This window comes from Hemiscyllium ocellatum, chromosome 10 (assembly GCF_020745735.1).
Source record: "Hemiscyllium ocellatum isolate sHemOce1 chromosome 10, sHemOce1.pat.X.cur, whole genome shotgun sequence".
Taxonomy (NCBI): domain Eukaryota; kingdom Metazoa; phylum Chordata; class Chondrichthyes; order Orectolobiformes; family Hemiscylliidae; genus Hemiscyllium; species Hemiscyllium ocellatum.
In genome coordinates, this window is record NC_083410.1 from 45,349,939 (window position 1) to 45,374,448 (window position 24,510).

General features: G+C 39.7%; 1 protein-coding gene and 1 non-coding gene across 2 annotated transcripts in view; one reads left to right on the forward strand and one right to left on the reverse strand.

Moving 5' to 3' along the window:
* Positions 1-24,510, forward strand: part of ush2a (Usher syndrome 2A (autosomal recessive, mild)) — a 985,309-nt gene that overhangs the window by 280,599 nt on the left and 680,200 nt on the right. The window contains 2 exon segments of the mRNA XM_060830996.1: positions 15,668-15,729; positions 23,719-23,821. Coding sequence (XP_060686979.1) covers positions 15,668-15,729; positions 23,719-23,821 — 165 coding nt within the window.
* On the reverse strand, positions 2,010-2,082 carry trnak-cuu (transfer RNA lysine (anticodon CUU)). Its single transcript has one exon. It is a non-coding gene; the product is annotated as a tRNA-Lys (tRNA).

Below are 24,510 nucleotides of genomic sequence, written 5' to 3' on the forward strand. Positions count from 1 at the left end.
AGGGTGACCTTATTGAGGTTTATAAAATCCTGAGGGGCATAGATAAGGTGAATAGCAAGACTCTTTTCCCTAGGGTGGGTGAGTTCAAAACTAGGGGGCATATTTTTAAGTTGAGAGGATAAAGTTTTAAAAAGGACATGAAACACTTTCACATGGAAAATGGTTAGTATGTGGAATGAACTGCCAGAGGAAGTGGTGGATGCAATACAGTTACAACATTGAAAAGAGTCAGATAAGTAAATAAGAAAGGTTTGGTGGGAGATGGGCTAAATATGGGCAAATAAGACTAGTTTAGTTTGGGAACATAGTTGGACTGAAGTATTTGTTTCTATGCATATGACTCGATGACTCTATAACTTTCCCAATACACAAGTCAAAATTCATTCAGTAACTAATATCACCCACAACAGATTAAACTGATTGTTCTGCTCATTTATTTATTACAATTTCTGTTCGCAAATTCAGTGACATGTTTCTTTACATAACAACAGTAATCTCACTAAATGAAATGCTGAATATATTGACTATTAAGCGCCTTGGTTTATTTTGAAAACCTCTGACATGCGCTGTGCATCTTTTTAGAGGATAACTTAAAGGTGGAATCTGCCTGATGTGAGATACTGGGCATGAGTTACCTTTGCCAGAGCAAATGTCAAGGGTAATGTAGGTGCCAACTTACCGTGGGATGAAGTCATAAATGAGTTTTCCAGAGATGACCATTTTGATGTGCAAGCACAGTGAATTGGTTGGTGTATTGGCAGCCCTCAGAAAGGCTGAGCTCAATCCCAAGCAGGAGAGAAAATTCCAGCTACAACTTGGCACAGGGCTCTGGTCAGAGCCTGCAGCTCATCCTTCCCAGCTTGAGGAATTGTTCGATTCCTTTGGACCATTTGTGGCTTCAACTATGGTGTAATAACTGATGTTTAAGTATCAGATTCCTGTGCAACATGAGCAATGCTTGAGTACTGCAAAGAATGCTTAGACTGTTTACAGGCAAACTCAGCTTGTTGTCATACCAGCTTGTACTGCTGCCATTAGTCTGTGTTTGCAGAGCCAAACGGTATTAGCTAATGGCTGGTTACAGTGCTGGTACCAGTTCTCCTTTCCAAACTGGATGAAAGGCCTCTTGGTTAACTATAAGGATGGGCCACTAATGAGACTTAACAAGAAGAGATATGTGTCTTCAGAGATTTTCATATGTCTCAGATGCAATATGAATAACTATCAAACTAAATGTAATAAATTTATACAAAATAATGAATATTGAGCTTAACTTCTGCCATAGACTTCATATGGGTATCTAGCCACATAGACTCAGTAACTTTGACTGATACCAGCAAGAAAGGTTAATGATAGTGAACCTACCCAAAGTTACTCAGCTTCACCATTATAAGTGTGATGATGCTCTTCCTTTAACAAGGTTGTGGTGTCCTTAGCTTTTTTTTCAGAGAGGTTGTAAAAGACACAGGCTCTGAAAAGTCTAAGTTTAAGGGCTTTGGGGCCTGTTTGATGATAGCGAATGATACTGCCTCAGGAAACAGGCTTTCAAGTTTTTGAAAAAAATATCTTGGACAATGAAAGGGGAGTGGCCAGCTCTTGCAGTTCAGCTTTTCTCTTCTTTGGTTTGGTTTTTAGCAGGTAGTGTTGTGAAGCTACTGGACCTAATGAAGCAGGTCCTTGCTGGTGCTAGATTAGATTACCTAGTGTGGAAACAGGCCCTTCGACCCAACAAGTCCACACCGACCCTCCGAAGAGCAATCCACTCCAGACCCTTTCCCCTACCCAATCCACCTAATACTACGGGCAATTTAGCATGATCAATTCACCCAACTTGCACATCTTTGGACTGTGGGAGGAAACCAGAGCATCCGGAGTAAACCCACGCAGACACGGGGAGAATGTGCAAACTCCACACGGACAGTTGCCCGAAGCAGGAATTGAACCCGGGTCCCTGGCACTGTGAGGCAGCAGTGCTAATCACTGAGCCACCGTGTTGCCCTAAAGGTGGCTGCCCAAGCAGGGACTCGAACCCTGGACCCTCAGGTTAAGAGTCTGAGGCTCTACCGACTGTGTTACCCGGGCTCACTCATTTTTATGTCATTTTTAATATTTTTCTTCAACAGTAGAAAGATTATTTTGAACTATTCAGAAGTCTAACAACTTTAATTAAAATAGAATCATAGGGTTTTGCAGTGCAGAAGGAGGCCATTCAACCGATCATTACTGTACTGTCTCCCAGCTCTTTTTCCAGACTTATCTCTGTCGTTCTCTAAATTTATCACTTTCAAATATATTTCCAGTTCTCTTTTGAAACCTGCAATGGAATCCACTTCAATAATTCTCCCAGGCAGCGCATCCCAAATTCTAACAACTCTTTATGTAAAGACATTTCCCCTTATCTCACACCCAGCTCTCTTGCTGACAGTCTTGAAATTATGATCCCAGTTACTGACATACTAGCGAGTGGTAACTGAATATCCTTCTTTACCATGTCAAAAATGCTTATACGTTTGAACACCTCAATAAGATCACTTCTTGATCTTCCCTGCTTCAAGGAGAATAAACCCAATTTCTCTCATCTCTCCCTATATCCAAAACCTTTCATTCCTGGTAACATTGTAGTCAATCTCCTCTACACTCTGTTAAGACGTTTAACATCCTTCCTTAAAAACGGTGCCAGAACTGATCACAATTCTCGAAATATGGTCTGACCACTGATTTGTAGAGATGTAGCATCATTTGCTTTTATACTCTATGCTTCTATTTATAAACCCAGGAATCCTATAAGCCTTCTTAATAACTGTTTGCCTGACCACCTTTGGAGAATTTTGCATTTGAATTCTGATGTCCCTCTGTTCCTATACTGTACTCCGCTCAAAGTTTTACCATTGAGCCTATATTGTTGCTGTGTTTCTTCTACCAAAATGCTTCAGCTCACATTTCTCCACATTGAGATTCATCTGCCAGCTGCCTGCCCATTTAGCCAACTTATCAATGTCTTTCTGAAGTTGCTCAGCATTATCCTCATAATTCACTATTCTCCCTATCATCTGCAAACATATATCTTTTGTTTTCAACGACCATCTCAAATTGTGTCTATGAACCAGAAAAAGCAACAGTGCCAACATCAATTCCCTAGGGAACACTACTTTCAACTCATCTTCAGTCTGAGAAATGCCCATTGAGACCTACCCTTTGTTTTCTATCTTTAATACACTTCATGCTACGTAGGATCTACCAATACCAAACATTTCTAATTTACTAACCAACCTGCCTAGTAGCACCATATCAAATGCTTTCTGAAAGTCCAAATAAACAATAGCCATAGCACTACCCTCACCCGCTGCCTGTGTCAGCTTGTCAAAGATCTCAAATAAATTTGTCAGATACGACCTGCCCTTGATAAAGCCATGAAGGCTGTCTGGTATTAACATATTTTTCTCTAAGTATATAATGATCTTACCCTATGTTATCCCAACAGTTTTTCTACCACTGACTTCAAACTGACAAGAGTGTAGTTTTCTTTGCCCCTTTTCTTAAACAATAGTGTCACATTTACAATCGTCCAGTTCCCTAGAACTAATCCTCTGTTCAGAGAGAAAATAAATCAATTTCTGAAAATGAAAATAAGATGCAAGCTTAAAATCTATGCTAGAGCAACAATAATTCTTAACAATAAAGAATTATTAAATAATCTTTATTATCCAGTAATAAATTATTACAATATTTTTAAAATATTAGTGAAGACAACATTTAATACATTCAAAGTGATCGCACAATTCAAAACACTGAACAGTGAAACCAGCTACATTTATGATTTGTAAAAAGAACCTGCAACAGTTTTCAGGTAAATCCTTTAAATATGTGAAAACAATTACAATGGAGAAAGTTATTATATCTTCAAACAGATTTAAAGTAACAAATGGTTCAGACAAGGAATTGAACTTGACTGAATGGAAGAGAAATGTATGTGATATATAATTGATTCAAGGTTACAGAAGAAGCGGGGTCATGGTGAGACAACTCCTGGAATATTACATACAGTTTTGGTCTCCTTCTGTGAGGAAGGATGTAATGGCTATGGAGACAGCACAGCGAAGGTTTAGTAGACTGATTTCTGGGATGGCAGGACTTGCATTTTAGGAGAGATTTGGACTGGTTAGGACAATATTAGTGGGAGTTTAGAAGGAATGAGGGTGATCTCACCAAAACCTATAAAATTCTGAAAACTTGCAAAGATAATGTTGTCAACATGTTTTCTCTGAAACTGTATTCTTAAGTTAAATTTGTTTTCTCTTTTATTAATGTAAGGTAATTTTCAAATGTGTTTACAAGATTGTTGAAGTTGACTGTGTCTTCTCTTACATTCTGTTTTTTTTGAAATATGATCTTCTGTCAGACCTATCAAGAAAGAAGTGCATTCACTAGTGCTTCTCTATACTGAAAACATAGAAATCACAGTGGATATAAACCTAACCAAACCATGTGTTTGCATGAAGGGCTGCACAATTGCCATTTGCCTTCTTCATTGCCTCCTTTATCTGCAAGATTATTTTAAGTGGCTGATGTACAAGGAGACCCATGTTTCATTCTTGATCTATCCCCATTAGATAATTATCTACCTGCCTGTTTTTGCGACTAAAGTGGATACTTTCACATTTCTCCACAATATACTTGATCTGTCATGAATTTATCCATCCACTCACTTGACTTATCCAAATCATGCTGAAACAACTCTGCATCCTCCTTACAGCTAAGCTTGCATTCCCACCAAGCTTTGTGCCTTCTGCAAACCTGGAGATATTGCATTTAATTCCCTCATTTAAATAATTAATGTAAATTGTGAATAGTTGAGATCCAAGCTCAAATCCCTGTTTTATGTCATTGGTCACTGGCTGCAACTCAGATAATAATCTGCTTGTTTATATTCTTTGTTTTATGAGTGCCAATCAGTTCTTTATCTATGTTAGTATACTACCCACAATCCCATGCACTTTCATTTCACATGCTAGATGCTTATGTAGGACCTTATCAAAAGCCATCCAAGTAAACTACATTTTAGTGGACACAATTATGACCCAGGAACTTGCTTACACCTCCTCCCTTACTTCTCTCCAAGCACCTTCCCCTGCAACCGCAGAAAATGTAAAACTTGCGCCCACACCTCCTCCCTTACTTCTCTCCAAGGCCCCAAGGGATCCTTCCATATCCACCACAAATTCACCTGCACCTCCACACACATCATCTATTGCATCCACTGCACCCGATGTGGCCTCCTCTATTTTGGGGAGACGGGCCGCCTACTTGCGGAACGCTTCAGGGAACACCTCTGGGATGCCCGGACCAACCAACCCAACCACCCCGTGGCTCAACACTTTAACTCTCCCTCCCACTCCACTGAGGACATGCAGGTCCTTGGACTCCTCCATCGGCAGAACATAACAACACGATGGTTGGAGGAAGAGCGCCTCATCTTCCGCCTGGGAACCCTCCAACCACAAGGAATTAACTCAGATTTCTCCAGTTTCCTCATTTCCCCTCCCCCCACCTTGTCTCAGTCGGTTCCCTCAACTCAGCACTGCCCTCCTAACCTGCAATCCTCTTCCTAACCTCTCCGCCCCCACCCCACTCCAGCCTATCACCCTCACCTTGACCTCCTTCCACCTATCACATCTCCATTGCCCCTCCCCCAAGTCCCTCCTCCTTACCTTTTATCTTAGCCTGCCTGGCACACTCTCCTCATTCCTGATGAAGGGCTCTGGCCCGAAACGTCGAATTTCCTGTTCCTTGGATGCTGCCTAACCTGCTGTGCTTTAACCAGCAACACATTTTCAGCTATGATCCAGGAAAGGCTTAAGAAAACTTATGTGATGTTTCAGCTTAAAATTGTTGTAAATTAGCTATGCACAAGCCTCCGTGCTAAAATTGCTATGCCTTTCTAAGACAGAGATAAACTGTAAGGACATTCTGGGGCAATGGGCCAGATTTTCCAATCTGAAGATCTTTCCTGCAGCAACAAACAATGAAAAATATGTTATAGGCCCCCTCAGAGGTTCTGAGGCACTAATTACCTTGGAAATTTAAATTTTAGAGTACCTGACCTCTGGATCCTCACAACATTGTTCAACTTTGAGTTACAGTGGGAGACATGGATAGTTCTAACTCAATTTCTTGAATAGTTATTCAGGAAAAATGAGTGGCATTAAACATCTGCTGTAACTCTTTGCGAGCTATAAAACTGACCCACTATCAACTCATCACTCATTGTGTGATTCCACTCCATCCCATCCCATCCCAGTCCACATTAAGTCAACCAGAGTTGATCCATTCTAGCCCCTCTGCCACTGACCCACCCTCAGCTTCACCCACCTTTACCCACTTGGCACTCTATCAGTTCACCCACTTACTTACCACTCCTTGCCTCATCCTCATCCATCCACCTTAACTTCTCACACACTTACACACTTACCTCCTCTCTGTGACTTTTCAAAGTCCCTTTGGGATATTTATATCCTGGAATAAGGCAGTTACTGCTGTAAGAAGGGGTGTGATTTAGCTTTCAATCCCGTCCAGTTTTGTGATGTGAGGTTCCCAGACCAGGTACACTCTGTGTTTCTTAAGGAACCCAATTTGAAGATCCAGGCCAGAAATGGTGAAAAATTAAAAAGGCTGAAGTGGCAATGTGATGATGGTGTGGTGCATGTTTCTCTCTTTTTATTTTGCTTTCAGATCAAACTAGAATCTTAGGCTCAGTTTTGAATCTGAAAGACTAGAATCAATAATAACTGCATGGAGGGAAAACATTGTTTAATTTAACAGTGAGAGCTGATTTCAATGTTCCGATTCCATCTCCTGGCAGCAGCCAGAAGTTGGCTGGCAGTTGTGCATGTAATCTGTTACAGAGTTGAATGCAGTAAAGTTGAGTTGGGCAGAAAGTGCAGAAATTAGATGTCATGCAATTGATTGGTGGGAGAGAAGGTAGCAGGGAAGTTGAAATGAGACATTGGCAGGAAGTTGGATATTGGCAGTCAGGGAGAGAGAAGTTAGACATTGGAGGATGTGTATCCATTGGATATTGGACTTTGGTGGGGTAAGTCACAGAGAGGAAAACAAGACTGCAGCATGGTTGGAATTAGGTAGGCTTGCTGAGCCAGGTAAAAACACTCCATTCCACATGCTGTATAAGCAATATTGGAAAGCGCATACGCTGCCAGATTTCCCAACATCTCGGAAACTTGGCCAGTGTAAAAATCAGGTGGAGATTTAAATCTTTTTCGTGATGATTCTACCTCTCCAGAAAAAGTTAGCTGTGCAACCTCCAACATCTCCATTAAAAGCAGAATTGGATGCAGTGGAGCCATGTTCAATTGGAACCTCCCCATTTTGAAGTTCTAACTTATCTTACACTCCACCCCTGTCGATTGTGTGAGGTTTATGCTCTGCCCAATTATTTGGTTTGAATCCACTGTGTTATACACTACTTGTTTATTCTGTATTGAAACCTTAACTACAGGGAAAGTGCAGAGCTGCTTGTTAAATTCTAGGAACATTCGATACTTCATAATCATAATAATATTTATATATTCCTCTTCATTATTAATTCGTACCATAAAAATAAGAATGGATTAATCTTCTAACTTTATACATTGCACAGAATATTATTAGTTTAATTAAAAATATTCACCATCACTTTCCTGGTCATTCAATAATTTTGCCACATGACTGACATTGGTAGAATCCTAAAAACAAATGCAATGCTTTGACAGACTTTAGGTGTAATTAGAGAATGACGAATGCATTGTTTCAGAGTTAGAAGCACTTAATTTCTTTATATAAAATATGTTTGAACATTTTCTTCCTCTGTAAAAATAATGTTAAACCATTTTCCACATCGTATAACTGACTCGGCCGGACAGTTATCTCTGATGTAGAGGTTGGTAGATTTGTGTCCCATGCCAGCATTTGAACTCCTGGACTGACTAGCAGCAGTACTGAGTGAATGCTGCCGAACAGTAGAGCAGACACATAGAGGAAGTTGAGACATTACACTGAGGTCCTACATGCCAATTCCTGTATACCAAATGGATATCAGGAGATTCAGGAACTATTCAAAGTAGGGTGTATCTGCCAACATTTTTCTGTTAACGAATGCTCAGAATAATTGATTAACTAGTCAACGCTACTAAAATCATAGCAAATCAAAATTAATTCACTATCAGAAGGTGCTTTGAAATATTTTGATGTGATAAAGCACTGGGTAAGTATAAGTTATTGTGATAACATGTGGATCATTTTGTCCTTTCCCTGTGTGCTACTGGTACAGCTGGAAACCTATTACATTCTGGGCGTTTCAGAAGCTGTTATGTATATGTGGCTGAGCATTCCTGTTCGTGGCAAAGTGGTGATGTGGTCTGGCTGGTTTGTTGATGTTGATTTATGTGAATGAAGGATAGAGGTGGATGCTGGTCTTGGAGCATGCAGATTTTTTTTCTTCCATTCATTCACGGAATCAGAGCATTTATTGCTCATCCCCAATAATCCAAAGAGCAGTTAAGAGTCTACCACATTGCTGCCGGTCTGGAGTCATAATATAGGTTAATCTAGATAAGAATAACTATTTCATTCCCTAAGGGATATTAATAAGACCATAAGACATAAGCCATAGGAGTGGAAGTAAGGCCATTCGGCCCATTGAGTCCACTCCGCCATTCAATCATGGCCGATGGGCATTTCAACTCCACTTACCAGCGTTCTCCCCGTAGCCCTTAATTCCTCGAGACAACAAGAATCTATCAATCTCGGCCTTGAAGACATTTAGTGTCCCGGCCTCCACTGCACTCTGTGGCAATGAATTCCACAGGCCCACCACTCTCAGGCTGAAGAAATGTCTCCGCATTTCTGTTCTGAATTGACCCCCTCTAATTCTAAGGCTGTGTCCACGGGTCCTAGTCTCCTCGCCTAACGGAAACAATTTCCTAGCGTCCACCCTTTCCAAGCCATGTATTATCTTGTACGTCTCTATTAAGTCTCCCCTCAATCTTCTAAACTCCAATGAATACAATCCCAGGATCCTCAGCCGTTCCTCATATGTTAGACCTGCCATTCCAGGGATCATCCGTGTGAATCTCCGCTGGACACGTTCCAGTGCCAGTATGTCCTTCCTGAGGTGTGGGGACCAAATCTGGACACAATACTCCAAATGGGGCCTAACCAGAGCTTTATAAAGTCTCAGTAGCACATCTCTGCTTTTATATTCCAACCCTCTTGAGATAAGAGACAACATTGCATTCGCTTTCTTAATCACGGACTCAACCTGCATGTTTACCTTTAGAGAATCCTCGACTAGCACTCCCAGATCCCTTTGTACTTTGGCTTTACTAATTTTCTCACCATTTAGAAAGTAGTCTATGCTTTTATTCTTTTTGACAAAGTGCAAGACCTCGCACTTGCTCACGTTAAATTCCATCAGCCATTTCCTGGACCACTCTCCCAACCTGTCTAGATCCTTCTGTAGCCTCCCCACTTCCTCAGTACTACCTGCCTGTCCACTTAACTTCGTATCATCGGCAAACTTCGCTAGAATGCCCCCAGTCCCCTCATCCAAATCATTAATATATAATGCGAATAGCCGTGGCCCCAACACTGAACCCTACGGGACACCACTCGTCACCGGCCTCCATTCTGAAAAAGAACCTTTTATCCCAACTCTCTGCCTTCTGTTAAACAGCCATTCCTCAATCCATCCCAGCAGCTCACCTCGAACACCATGGGCCCTCACCTTGCTCAGCAGCCTCCCGTGTGGCACCTTATCAAAGGCCTTTTGAAAGTCTAGATAGACCACATCCACTGGGTTTCCCTGGTCTAACCTACTTGTTACCTCTTCAAAAAATTCCAACAGGTTTGTCAGGCATGACCTCCCCTTACTAAAACCATGTTGACTTGTTCTAATCAGACTCTGCTCTTCCAAGAATTTAGAAACCTTATGCTTAATAATGGATTCTAGAATTTTACCAACAACCGAGGTTAAGCTGATTGGCCTATAATTTTCCATCTTTTGTCTTGATCCTTTCTTGAACAAGGGGGTTACAACAGCCATCTTCCAATCATCCGGGACCTTTCCTGACTCCAGTGACTCTTGAAAGATCTCAACCAATGCCTCTGCTATTTCCTCAGCCACCTCTCTCAGAACTCTAGGGTGTATCCCATCGGGGCCAGGAGATTTATCAATGAATCAGTTCCAACAATCAACAACACTTTCATGGTCATCCCTAGTCTCTTCAATGCAGATTTTTTTTATTGAACTCAAATTCCACTGACTGCATTGACAGTATGAGAATCTCAGTGCCCAATTGTGGTCTCCTTCCTATCAGAACAATGTTGTGAAACTTAAAAGGGTTCAGAAAAGATTTACAAGGATGTTGCCAGAGTTGGAGGACTTGAGCTAAAGTGAGAGGTTGAATAGGCTAGGGCTGTTTTCCCTGGAGCATTGGAGGCTGAGGGGTGACCTTATAGAGGTTTATAAAATCATGAGGGGCATGGATAGGATAAATAGACAAAGTATTTTCCCTGGGGTGGGAAGTCCAGAACTAGAGGCCACAGGTTTAGGCTGGGACGGGAAAGATATAAAAGGGACTTAAGGGGCATCTTTTTCATGCAGAGGGTGGTACGTGTATGGAATGAGCTGCCAGAGGATTTGGTAGATACTGGTACAATTGCAACATTTAAAGGGCATCTGGATGGGTATATGAATAGGAAGGGTTTGGAGGGATATGTGCCGGGTGCTGGCAGGTGGGACTAGATTGGGTTGGGATATCTGGTTGGCAAGGACATGTTGGACTGAAAGGTCTGTTTCCATGCTGTACATCTTTATGACTCTGTGACCCTAATTTTATCTGGGTCTCTAGATTAATAGTCGAACTATAATAGCACAAGGCCATCACCTTGCTTGTGCTGAAGACAGAGTTGAATAAGAAGCCAGAGAACCAAGCAACAAGCTGCTATCACCTGGTAAGCACTTTGGCTTTCCTATCGGGAAATGGTTACATCTAGTTTCTCGAGAAACGAGAGAAGAATTGGAAGCTGCTGAAATGATGCAAGTTGAACTATTAATAACAAACAAATTCTTCGAAATAAAGTTGTTGCTGCTGCTCATTAGTGGGATTCTGAACTTGCTGTTTAAATCTTAAGAGAAAATTCAGAACTTTTTTCTTGACTGAGTGATTCTGGCTTTTTTTCCATTTTCACCTTATTTTCCATTATTGCTCACCATTATGCTGTGGAAAATGGAAAATCTGCTACCCACGTTGCACTGCACAAAATAAAAAGGCATTTCTGTGTAATAAATATTAATAAAATGGAAACTGTTGTGTAGAGTTCTCATGCATTAGCTATTTTAATTCGATGTTATCATAAATGTATAGTAGAATCATAGAATCCCTGCAGTGCAGAAAGAGGCCATTTGGCTCATTGAGTCTGCATTGAATTTTTGAAGAGCATCCCATTCAGACCCACACTGCCCTTCCATCCCTGTAACCTTGCATATGGTTTTTACCATGGCTAACCCACCTCACCTGCACATTCGTGGACATCATGGGACAATTTTTAGCATGACTAATCCACTTAACATGTTCATCTTTGGACTGTGGGAGGAAACCTACACAGACACGGGGAGAACATGGCAACTTCACAGTCACCTAATATTGACATTTAGTGCTGATGTTTTGTTTTGGAATGTTGCATTTAACATACTTATTCCTAATTATTCATCTTGATTACAATGACCAGAGTGGGAAATAAATATAAATTAATTACAAAATGTAAGATATGCAATGTAAAGTGAAAATGTTCTTTATGGACTAATGCTTTGAGTTCACTTTATATGGTGTATTATTGTTCGACACCAGTACTAAATGTTGAGCACATTTTATTTGAGAAGAAAAGACTTTTAATGATAATATTTGGTATAAGCCATTTCAGTACTAACCTTTAAAAAGCACAACTATCAGAACCTCTTTCATAAATAGCTTCTTTCCATGTTTAATATCCACAGATTGTCAAAATTCCCTTGTTTCATAGTAATTAGAACATAATTAATTTAATAAGAATACAGTGACGTTTGCGCCACAGTGGTAATATCACTAGATGAGTCATCCAGAAGGCCATGCTAATACTGTAGTTCAAATCTCAACATGATAGAATGTGAATTCACTTACTTAAATCTGGAATTTATTTCCAATAATGGTGACCAGGAAACTTATTCCCCGTGTAAAATTCTATATTTTAGTTCTATCATTCACTAATAGACTTTGGGAAAGGAATCAACCATCTTTATCTGGTCTGATTTGCATTTAGAGTAATTAGAGTCATAGAGGTGTACAGCATAGAAACAGATCCTTCAGTCCAACTCAACCATGCTGTCAAGAGTAGTCCTATTTGCTAGCACTTGGCCATATCCCTCTAAACCCTTCCTGTCCATATATTGATCCTTGTAAATGTTGTAATAATGCCAGCCTCCACCACTTCCTCTGGTAGCATATTCCGTATATACACCTTCCTCTGCCTGAAAATGTTGCCCCTTAGGTCCCTTATAAATCTTTCCCCTCTCACCTTAAACCTATGCTCTGTAGTTTTGTCACCCCCACCCCAGGAAAAATACCTTGTCTATTTACCCTATCCATGCCCCTCAGGATTTTATAAACCTCTAAAAGGTTTATAAAATCCTTAGTCTCTGATGCTCCAAGGAAAATAGAGGAAATTCAGCCTCTCCCTAAAGCTCAAACCCAGCAACTCTGGCAAGATCCTTATAAATCTTTTCTGAACCATTTCAAGTTTCACAACATCCTTCCTATAGGAGGGAGACCAGAATTGTATGCAATGTTCCAAACATGGCCTAACCAAAGTCCTGTACAGCTGCAACATGACCTGTCAACTCCTATAGTCATTGTTCTGTCCAACAAAGGAAAGCACACCAAATGCCTTCTTCACTATCCTATCTACCTGAGACTCTATGTTCAAGGAACTATGCACCAGCGCTCCAAGGTCTCTGTTCAGCAACACTCCCCAGGGCCTTGCCATTAAGTGTTTAAGTCTTGCCCCGATTTGCCTTTCCAAAATGCAGCCACCACACATTTATCTGAATCAAACTCCATTTGCCAATCCTCAGCCCATTGGCCCACCTGATCAAAACTCCACATCCACAGTGAAGTAGTTACCTCTTAGTTTTCCTCTCAAATGAAATGGCCTAACAAACTATTCAGTTTAAGAGCAATTTGGTTTAGACAATAAATGCTCCCCTTGCCAGCAATGCCCATATTCAATAATAAGAAAAAGATATGTAAATGCTAGTTTAGAATATATTTGCCTTTAGAAATAAAAAAAAATTAACAACACACTTCACATTTTCTGACTGGCAAATCACTACCTCTGGTTTAATTGCAGTCATAGTGGGGCTGGGAAATTAAGCAATGAGCACTTCTGTCCGGTACCTTGTGAAAATACACCTAAGCTTATTTCCATTTGTGCTGTATGCCTGTGTAATTCACTCCTGCCACTTTTGAATGAAAGCCTCATTAATTATGCATTGCAGATGCAAATGATGGCCTTTAGCAAGCCTGTTGATATTTCCAATGTTTAGTGGATTTCGAGCGAGCATAAAAGAGAAGGATTTAACTGCTTGATTTAAAGAACCAGAAGCAACGAATTTCTGATGGAATTTTAATATATTTTAATTTTTCATTCAGTATAAATTGTTTTGATGTATGAAAATTAATTGTACAGGTAAGTTAAAATGCATTAAATTATTACTTATAATTGTACAGGAAATTTAAGTTCATTAATTTGATTGATTTTGCATTTAATATTTCATGTACTTTCACATGCTTTCTGGATCAGACCTTGGTGGCAATCGTTATGTAATTACAGAGGCAATAGAATGATTCTGACCAACATTGTGGAGAACCTAAGTTTGAAGAAACAGACTTTGGAGAAATAATTCCCAAATGTTCTGCTGAGCAAAAACATTCTCACAAAAGATGAATCTGTTGCTTGTTTCTTGTAATACCAAATTTCTCATTGCTTTTCATGATGTACCTCTGCATTTAACTCTTGGATGCTGTACCAACTGCAGCATCATGATCCACGATTCTGTTAGAAAATTATGGGCTTTGATTTGAAAGAACATCAGTCACAATGTTTGATGTTTTATTTGTTAGTAATTGACTTTAAAAAGTATCTTAGATATATCAGAAGAGACTGGGCTCTTGTAGCCCAATAGTAGTGCCCTTAATGTTGGGCCAGAACACCTGGATTCAAGTCACAAATGGTCCAGAGGTGTGTCATAACCTGTCTGAACAGATTGTTTGGAAATATCTCAGAGCCAGATTGCCATTATGCTCCCAATTCTATTTACTAGCTCCAGCATATCTGGTTAACAGTTACTACATTGATTGGTTCTGTAAATTCTAGGTCAGTGTAAGAGGACTTGCAGTCATTTCTAATGGGACCCAAACATTTTGGCACTCAAACTACACCTTAGAGACAGTACTGTTCCTGACAGTCAAGATTGCCAACACACTCAGCATGTTTACTTTTGGTCCCTACATTTTTCTAAACTGGCATTGGAATTATCTACATTGTCTGTCAATGAGTTAGCCACAGATATGTGAACCAAGTGACTGGCTCACACATAACAAGCAATACATTTGAGGGTACTTCAAACAATTTCAAGATACTTATTAGCATATCTCACTGCTGTAACGTACCTTGCTCCTGGTTAGCACTCATATGGAGCCCCTATGATTTACTATACAAGGAAGAAACATGCATAATTCTTTACTGGAATTTTTCCAGAAGTAAATTCTCAAGACACTTTTCAAACAACATATTGCTGGTTACAGTGTAGGAATCTTGGAAGCATTATGCTTGATTTTTATGATCGTACTCCTCCATAACCTCTATGTGGAACTATTTATACAATCTGTGTGCAAAATATAGGATGCAATTGCATGTCATTTACATTGTTGTGTCCTCTCTGAAAACAGTAAAACATTGCTAGCATAAAAACCATGGAGAAAATTTGGGTGCCATGTGATTGAAGGACAGACAAGGGTAAATGAATACTGCCTATTTTCTCTGTACATTGCACTCATTTTCAGGCCCCATTTAAGAGTTGAATCCAGGAAATTTAACCTGAGAGACCCTTTTTCCTACCAAGATTCAGTCCTGTCACTGCTGGATCCAAGTTTTTTTCCTTACCTTGGTGTACGAACTGAGAGACTTTTCAAATAATAAGGAGGTTGCTAGAGATTACTTTCAATTCTGCTGCATTGTAAGTGCAAAGGTAATGCTTAGACCTGACATCATCCACAGTAAAAGAATAAAGACGGCAACCCTAACCACTGAAAATGACCCAAAAGTGACTTAGCTATTTGTAATGGTAATTGCCACTCAGGACTTTATAAATCCATGCTTAAACAAAATATGAAACCTGTGTATTTGGTTTGTTTTTTAACTGTGGTATAGCACTGAATATTTCCATTGTCTGTGGTCAATATCATGAATATTTTTCTCTGCATCTTTATGTTATTTGTTTAATGGGTTAAAAGCAATTTTGTATGTCAGTATATTTGATCCCTATCTAAAGAAGCACACTTTTATTGTATTTTGACAGGGTTCTGCTGTTGCAGTTACTCCGATTAATGACAAAGGACAAACACATAATGATAATCGGTGGTACCATAACTGCTACAAGAACTGAGGCTGAAGGAACAATCGTTGTGGACGGCCAATACACAGGTAATTTATTTAAAAGATAGCATCTAGTTGTGTGGATTGCATTAGGTAATAAATGTCACACACATGATATCAGGATGCAAGATATTTACTCTAAAACGTGCCACAGCACAAACTTATCATTATGTATACATAGTATATTACAAAAAGAAACAAAGAAAGTGTATTTGATGTGTATTATCGTTCTAACAGTGCATATCTCTAATAGGTTGTTTGTTCATTAAAATGGTTTTGTGCAAAGAAAAATGACACTACGTAAGTTTTTCAAAATATATCTTTCTATTTCACTATGTAACTTTCTGAAAATGTTGGCCCAGTTGTACTGACGGCAAAGCTGTCAACTTTTTCCATCATCACACTGAAACTGACAGTGATGTCTGCACATGCACAGTTAAATATAGACAGAAATTCACCAAGTCTCTGTTAGTGCCTCTTTATTCCTCATCAGGGTACTCTGTGAAGTCCTGGTGTGTGGAAATTAATTAAAAATCACTGGTTTGATCTGAAGTTCCAATTTGTAAAACATTAATCTTCCGGCAGACACCCCTGATTATTGATTGAGGTGTAACTGGGTCTGTAGCAGCATGTGAAGCCATTATTATAGCTGAACAAACTTCCACATCCCAAAACACTAATTTTATGCTTGCAGTATATCAAATTCATTCATTATATGCCAAAAATTCCACTGAATTTTAAAATAATATCTTTGATGGCTGTTTCTGATAAATCAGCTTCTATCTGAATGTCAGGGACAGGAGTTTTCCTAACTCGTTTTGGGGCGCTGTCAGAATCAAATGCAGTTGGAAGCTTACACTACGTAGGGAATAGGCATCATCTGAGATTTTCTCTGAATTGGTCAATTAGTGCCCCATCCAATTAAGGAGGACAGGCAGGCTTTAAAAGCTGAAATACTTAGAGCATTAGAAACCGCAGCAGGATGCCATTGCATGTAACTGAGGATGATGGAGTCTCAAAATGGAAGAGAACCCTTCCACAAATGATACCCAGGCAGCCATGGAGGATCTCCCTGTGTTCTTATCATCTTAACACCATGCCAGACCTTGACTAATGACTTACTACAGTCCATGTAGTCTATTATCCATTGCACTGCTCTCATCAAAACACCTAGACACCTCCTGGAGAAACTTAATCGAACCTGTCAAACATAATCTTACCCTATACCTGTCCAAATGCCTTTTATATGTTCTAACTGTACTTGCATCTAGCACTTCCTCTGGCAGCTTATTCCACATAGGAACCACCCTCTGTGAAAAAGTTGCCCCTCAGGTCTTTTTTAAATCTCTCCTGCCTTCTACACTAACAATGTGTTTTTCTTTTATATTCCCCCATTCTACTTTCCGTGCTTCTGTACTCACATAAGATTTGTTAAGTTCCAAATTTACTCTTGTTCAGATGGATGGTAGTTGACTTGAAATATTGGGTTGGATTTTACCAACCAGTTTGTGAACCCAATGTCAGAATCAATTCTGAGTCCCAATTCTTTTCAAAATAATTACACCATGTCTATTAACATTTTGCTATCATTGACCAATTATTGATATACTTACACAATTGCTGCCTAATTAGCTATCAGAGTGTTCAAGAGGTAGGAACTCGAGGTGTTGAGTCCCATTTAGAGCACCTGACAACCATCAATATGGCTGTGTCATTCCAGAGTGTGCAAAAGTGGACAATAGCAAAATGATAATCAAAAGGTATCACGCTGGAAAAGCATAGTATCCGAGGAGCAGGAGAGTCAATGTTTCGGGCATAAGCCCACATTCCTCATGAAGGGCTTTTGCTCGAAATGTCAACTCTCCTGCTGCTCGGATGCTGCCTGACCTGCTGTGCTTTTCCAGCATCACACTTTTTGACGCAGTAGCAAAATAAAAGGTAACTTTGTAAAGATAGTCCCAGGGATTCATGGATGTCTGAGAAAGAGACAATGGGAGTAGGCAGGAATGTTTTATTTTGTGACAACCGCAGGAAGCCACCTGCCTGCCAGACCAAGTAGATGTGACTAGAAGTTGTGAGAGAGGAGTGGCATCACTATCATTACGCATTAATTACTTTTTGCTGATTCACTCTTTATGTCGAAGCTTTAATGCAGCCAGATTGTCTGCTTTGATGAATTTTAGGTACAGCGTGTGACTTGTGCGCCTCTCAAGAAATTGAAGTCATGTTTAATTGTCTTGCTGGCGGCCACTATTGGGATGAGATGCCTTCCCCAAGGAGCCCAACCTGAAATAAAATCATGGTCTGGCAGCAGTGTGTTGAGTTACCAAAACAAGATGCTCCTGTGTAAGTTTGCATTGTGCTACTTCCAAAGCAACCTCTACCTCAGTAGAAAATTTCTGCCCATCAGCTCGATTTCTCACTCTGTAGCTGTTTCTTCACCTGTGAAGGATTTCCAGTATCTTCTGGTGTCCTTTGAGATTTCAAAAGCTTGTGTTTTTTTTTACTTTTGAACATGTAGCTCCTGTACTTCCTCAATACCTTTTTAATACCTGTCCATGTTAGATGCATAGTCTGCTGGGTCTAAAAATTGTTTAAATCCTATTGTTCCTGTCCATTTCAAATAACCGATCTAAAGTAATGTACAGGGAAGATTTCCTTTGTGTGTTAGATGTACAAAATTGTAAATGTTAAGAATGCTTGGGATTTTATTATGCTAAATCCAAAATAGATCCTTTTTAATCTGATCAGGGACAGTCAGCACGGTTTTGTGAAGGGTAGGTCATGCCTAACGAATCTTCTTGAGTTTTTTGACAAAGTGACCAAACAGGTAGATGAGAGTAAACCGGTTGATGTGGTGTATATGGATTTCAGCAAGGCATTCGATAAGGTTCCCCACAGTAGACTATTATACAAAATGAGGAGGAATGGGATTGTGGGAGACATAGCAGTTTGGATCAGTAATTGGCTTGCTGAAAGAAAACAGAGGGTTGTAGTTGATGGAACATATACATCTTGGTGTCCAGTTACTAGCGGCGTACCGCAAGGGTCGGTGTTGGGTCCACTACTGTTCATCATTTTTATAAATGACCTGGATGAGGGCTTAGAAGGGTGGGTTAGTACATTTGTGGATGACACTAAGGTCGGTGGAGTTGTGGATAGTGACAAAGGATGTAGTAGGTTGCAGAGAGACATACATAGGATGCAGAGATTGGCTGAGAGGTGGCAAATAGAGTTTAATGTGGACAAGTGTGAGGTGATACACTTTGGATGGAGTAATCAGAAGCAAAGTACTGGGCTAATGGTAAGATTCTTGGGAGTGCAGATGAGCAGAGAGATCTCGGTGTCCATGTACACAGATCCCTGAAAGTTGCCACCCAGATTGACAGGGTTGTTAAGAAGGCATACAGTGTTTTGGCCTTTATTATTAGAGGGACTGAGTTCCAGAACCAGGAGGTTATGCTGCAGCTTTACAAAGCTCTGGTACGGCCACACTTGGAGTGTTGTGTACGGTTCTGGTCACCGCATTATAAGAAGGATGTGGAAACTTTGGAAAGGGTGCAGAGGAGATTTACTAGGATGTTGCCTGGTATGGAGGGAATGTCTTATGAGGAAAGGCTGAGGGCCTTGAGGCTGTTCTCATTAGAGAGAAGAAGGTTGAGAGGTGACTTAATAGAGATGTACAAGATAATCAGGGGGTGAGATAGGGTGGACAGGGAAAGCCTTTTTCCAAGTATGGGGATGGCAAACACGAGGGGACACAACTTTAAAGTGAGGGGAGATAGGTATAAGACAGATGTCAGAGGTAGTTTCTTTACTCAGAGAGTAGTAAGGGTATGGAATGCTTTGCCTGCAACGGTAGTAGATTCGCTAAGTTTAAGTGCATTTAAGTCGTCATTGGACAGGCATATGGATGTACATGGAATAGTGTAGGTGGGATGGGCTTCAGATTAGTATGACGTGGCGGCACAACATCAAGGGCCGAAGGGCCTGTACTGCACTGTAATGTTCTGTGGTTTTCTTGTGATGGCTGGTATCAAATGCATAAATTGTGTGATTATCCTCTCAGAAGCAAAGAAGGATGAACTTTAACGAACAATTGAAACCAATGTTCTAGTGACTACACAGCCTTGATTTTCCAGTGAATGCATCCCAATGTATTCAAGATCAAACTGAGTTGGTATTGTGATGAGTTGCTATTTCACCTCCTCCCTGACATCTATCACCACTTCCACATCTTCACACGACATGATTGTGGATATTTAATTCATTCTCTCCTACATTCAAATAAAGCTAAATGTTAGGTGATGGTAAAAAAAGTGATCTTGACTGACTAGGTCAGTCAGTCATAGGGTAATTAGAAATGCTTTTAAATAACCATTTAAAAAGTCCAGGAGAAAGTGAGGACTGCAGATGCTGGAGTCAAGAGTGTGGTGCTGGAAAAGCACAGCAGGTCAGATAGCATCTGAGGAGCAGGAGAATCGATGTTTCGGGCATAAGCCCTTCACCAAGAATGAGACTTATGGGCTGAGAAATAAAGGGGAGGGGGCTTGGAGAAAGGTAGCTGGGAATGTGAAACGTGTATGAAGGTGGGGGGAAAAGGTGGAGAAAGGGGTGGAGTGGATAGGTGGGAAGGAAAATGGACAGGTTAAAAGTGTGGAGTCTCAAACCTCCAACTTGGCACTGCCCTCTTTTAAGGAAGAGATGACATTGCAGCTGGGAGTTCTGGCCCAATTTGAGCAGACCCTCTGACACGAACGATACAAGCCAATAAAATCCATTCTTATTTTATGGAATTTGGGCATTTTACTGTTTTTTTGAGATTACAAATCAATTTCTTCCTGTTTATTTGAGGACTCCTTGTTTGTCTTGACTTAATATTGTTAGATTTTGTTTTGTCAGTGGTGGAGATCACATTCTATAATTATATCAATTTTCTAATGAAATTCTAATTTTCTGATGTCAAACCAGCACAGTCCTTCAGGAAAACAGGAACATGAGTAAGCCATTCAGCTTGATTAGTCTGTCTAAAAATCAATGAAATCAGGGCTAATCTGTACTTCAGTTTCATAAATGCATCTTTGCTTCATATCCTCAAAGAAAATCTATTTGTCTCTAATTAGAATATTTACATTCACCCACTTGCCACAGCTTTATGACAGCATGTCCTAGATTTCTTTGTGCCTGGAGTTTCTTCCTAATTGCATTTCTAAAAAAAAAATCAGCTTTAATTTTAAGATTGTTTTATTGTGCCGTAGATTCCTAACAAGGAGAAATTGTTTTACTCTATCAGTTCTATCAAACTATTTTATTATTTTAAATACCCAATTAAATCAAAACTCAATATTCTAAAAGAAACATAATTTCAAGTTCACTCCAATGTTTGGGGTGATCACCTATTAATACTTTCATGTACATTTGATGTACATAGTTTCAATCACACTATAATTTAATTTCCTCAAAATAATTTTCTCATTGTAACTTCCAATGAATCACTGGATAGCATTATTTTGCAACAATAACATCACAATTGCTACTCTCAATTTTCAATCAATGTAATTTCAGCTCTACTTTTAACTGTCATCACATTTTCTTCAGTTTATTAAGACCATGGCATAATAAAAATAATGGAAGTCAGAAAGTGAATAAAAGGCCATAAATCTAATTTGTGGATGTACATAAATTGCCAAAGCTTTACTATAAGAATGCAACATCATCTGTACCCTGATATTAACCAGACAATTCCCAGCAGCAACGACATATCTATGCACTTGTTCTTGATTAAAACGTCATTACTTCTATCACCTGTGTATTTGGTGGTTAATAATTGTAAGGCAGTGGTGTTGGTCTATTTGAAAGACAATGGAAACTCATAGCAATAAAGTATTGATTATTACATCCTTATTCAAATTGCATTGAAAATATACATCAAAACATTGCATAATTAATTTTCATTAAATTCACTTCATGTAATGAATGCCAGTTTATACAATAGTTGTTGTATCTAGGCAGCTGGGTTGATGCTTTCTACTTTCTGTGAATGGTCCTCTTCTTTGATGTGCTAGTTGCACAACAATGTTTGAAGATTCAAAATATATTAGAGAAATTGATGATATTTTGGACTGAATGGCCAGAACACAATAGCTAAAATGTTATAATCAGCAGCAAATGACTGGTGCCTCTTACCCCTACAATTGCCCATAGATATTTGATGAAAGTTTACATTGGAATTTGCAGTATTTCAAAATCCAAATTAGCTTTGAACCTACCAACGAAGCAAGCAGTCAGAACTTTTTTTTTTAACTTGAGCAGGCAGAGTACAAACTTGGAAGTGTAAGTTAAAATAACAGGGTAGAGCAGCCTCACCCATCAGCTGGAGAGCTGTTAAGAGAGCCATGCTGCCTCTTCTTGGGGAGTCCCCACTGAACCACATGCCAATCAAGCAGCAGCAAGGCCATCAGTAGACCTGCACCTAGAATCAAGACCCCAAAACTCAACACCTAGTGAGAGCTGCTGGACAGTCAAAGCCTAGCAGCTTGTATTCAGCAGCATTACTAATGAGGTCATGGCTGCTGCCAGAGGACACATCTCCTCCCACTGCCCTTCCAGAGCCGCAGATTTTAAACAACCCAGGGAAACAATATTTTGGGCATGGGGATTTCTCAGAGTGAAGGGGCAAGAAGATTAAATGCAAGGGGGTGGAGGAGGACCCTCTGTGGGCCCCACCCTGTCCTCAGGGGCTGATGGTTTTTGTTGAAGCAACTCCCTTCACCCTTGCCAAAGTAATAGGAAACATGCAAAGTTGTGCTCAATGTGTTCTACTTGCTGCTGGATCCATCACAATAATGGCAGGATGAGACCCTCCAGTCAATAATTTAATGTTCCTGTCCACAGCTCAATTCTGATAGAGATGGGAAGGCAGCAAGATTCGGGTATGCCACACCTTAACTAACTAATGCCCTTCCTGCTTCCATGCTTGCCACCAGAGAAAGTGAAAGATTTTTGTTCATCCAGTGCAAAAATCAAGAAAAGAAAGATTGGAGTAAGAAAGAGGTGGATATAAAAGAAAGAAACAGAATCGAACAATAAAAAAATTGTATTTAATTATTTCTTTTTGAATTTCCACTAATAATTTAAATAATGAAGAATTCAACTCAACAATTGTAAATGTTCAGTGCCAGAAAAGTTGTTCTGTCAAAACTAAGTCTTATTACACTGTGAAGGATTCACTTACAGTTGAATGAACACGACCTGGGTTATTCTGGCATCTTCATTGGGTATCCATCAACAAATACCACAACTTCATACTACTCTATGTTCTTGATTGTTTCAAATCTCACTCTAGGTGCTCCAGTTTCCACCCACAGTCCAAAAATGTGCAGGTTAGGTGAATTGGCCATGCTAAATTGTCTGTAGTATTAGGTGAAGGGGTAAATGTAGGTGAATGGGTTGCTCTTCGGAGGGTCAGTGTGGACTTGTTGGGCCGAAGGGCCTGTTTCCACACTGTAAGTAATTTAATCTAATCTCATACTACCACACCTATTGGGAGGTATTCCGACCTGTACAGTAACTTTGTGATCTCTGTGTTTAACCATGAAAAATACGCATGGAAACTTTCTATCCACTGAACATTGATAGTCTCACCTTTATTTCTCCAGCAAAATACAGTGACTTCAAACCTCGCAACAAATACATTTCCTTAGTATTAAAATCCCATTTACGTTATTTCAGACAAACTGCATGCAGATACTGACAATTGTCCAGCTTTCATTCGGTGAGCAGAAACTTATGACAGTGAAATTTCAAACCTAAGGGTACGCTCACTGAATAAATTTCCCAGCTTGCCAAAGAAGGATGTAACATGACTAAACGCGTGTGCATCCTTTGGAATATCTTTAGGCTACATTACAGTTAGGTCTATGGAATGATGCGATTGAAATATTTTGGTTAAAATGGAACTTTTTGTATACACAGTAGAATGCTGGTGATGAATTACAAAGCCATGAAAACAAGTAGCTCTTATGATGATATAACTGGTGACAGTAGAGTTGCTAACAATTCTCCTGTTATGTCTCAAGTATGAAAAGGAGCTCATGACCTGAGGTTTAAAAGGTTTATTTTTCATGTTTCAATTATTAACAAAATTCTCTAGAATGAAATAAAGTCTCCCCTGCTCCCATTCATTCCAACAGGGTGTCACCAGTCCAGTGACTGAGAATAAAAATGAAATGAGAACTTTGAAATGAGACTGGTTTAAAATGAAATGTGGGACTTTACACAGAGGGTGGTAAGTACCTGGAACACGTTGCCAGCAGAGGTAGTAGAGGCTGGCATGGTAGATTCATTTAAGGTGCATCTGGGACAGAGGGATACAGATCTTTAGGAATTGGGAATTAATTTTAGACAGTGGATATGGATCAGTTCGGGCTTGGAGGACTGAAGGGCGTGTCCCTGGGCTGTAAATTTTCTTTGTTCTTTGTTCTCTGTGATCCCTCACTCCTGACTGAGATTAACAAAGACAAACTAAGTGAATTGCAATCATTTTAATGTTTTGCATGTTATAAAATAAAGTTTCTTTTAACATAGCTGGTCTGTAAGGTACTTGAGTATTTTAGCATATTACCAGATTTACATTAACTGTTATGATTCTTTAGATTCAGCATTTATACAAAGTATTTATAGGTGGGCTTCCACAGGTGTTTACCATTGTCAGGGAGGGTACAGATAAAAAAAGTTCTGACCTATTATTTGGTTTAGTTCAAACAT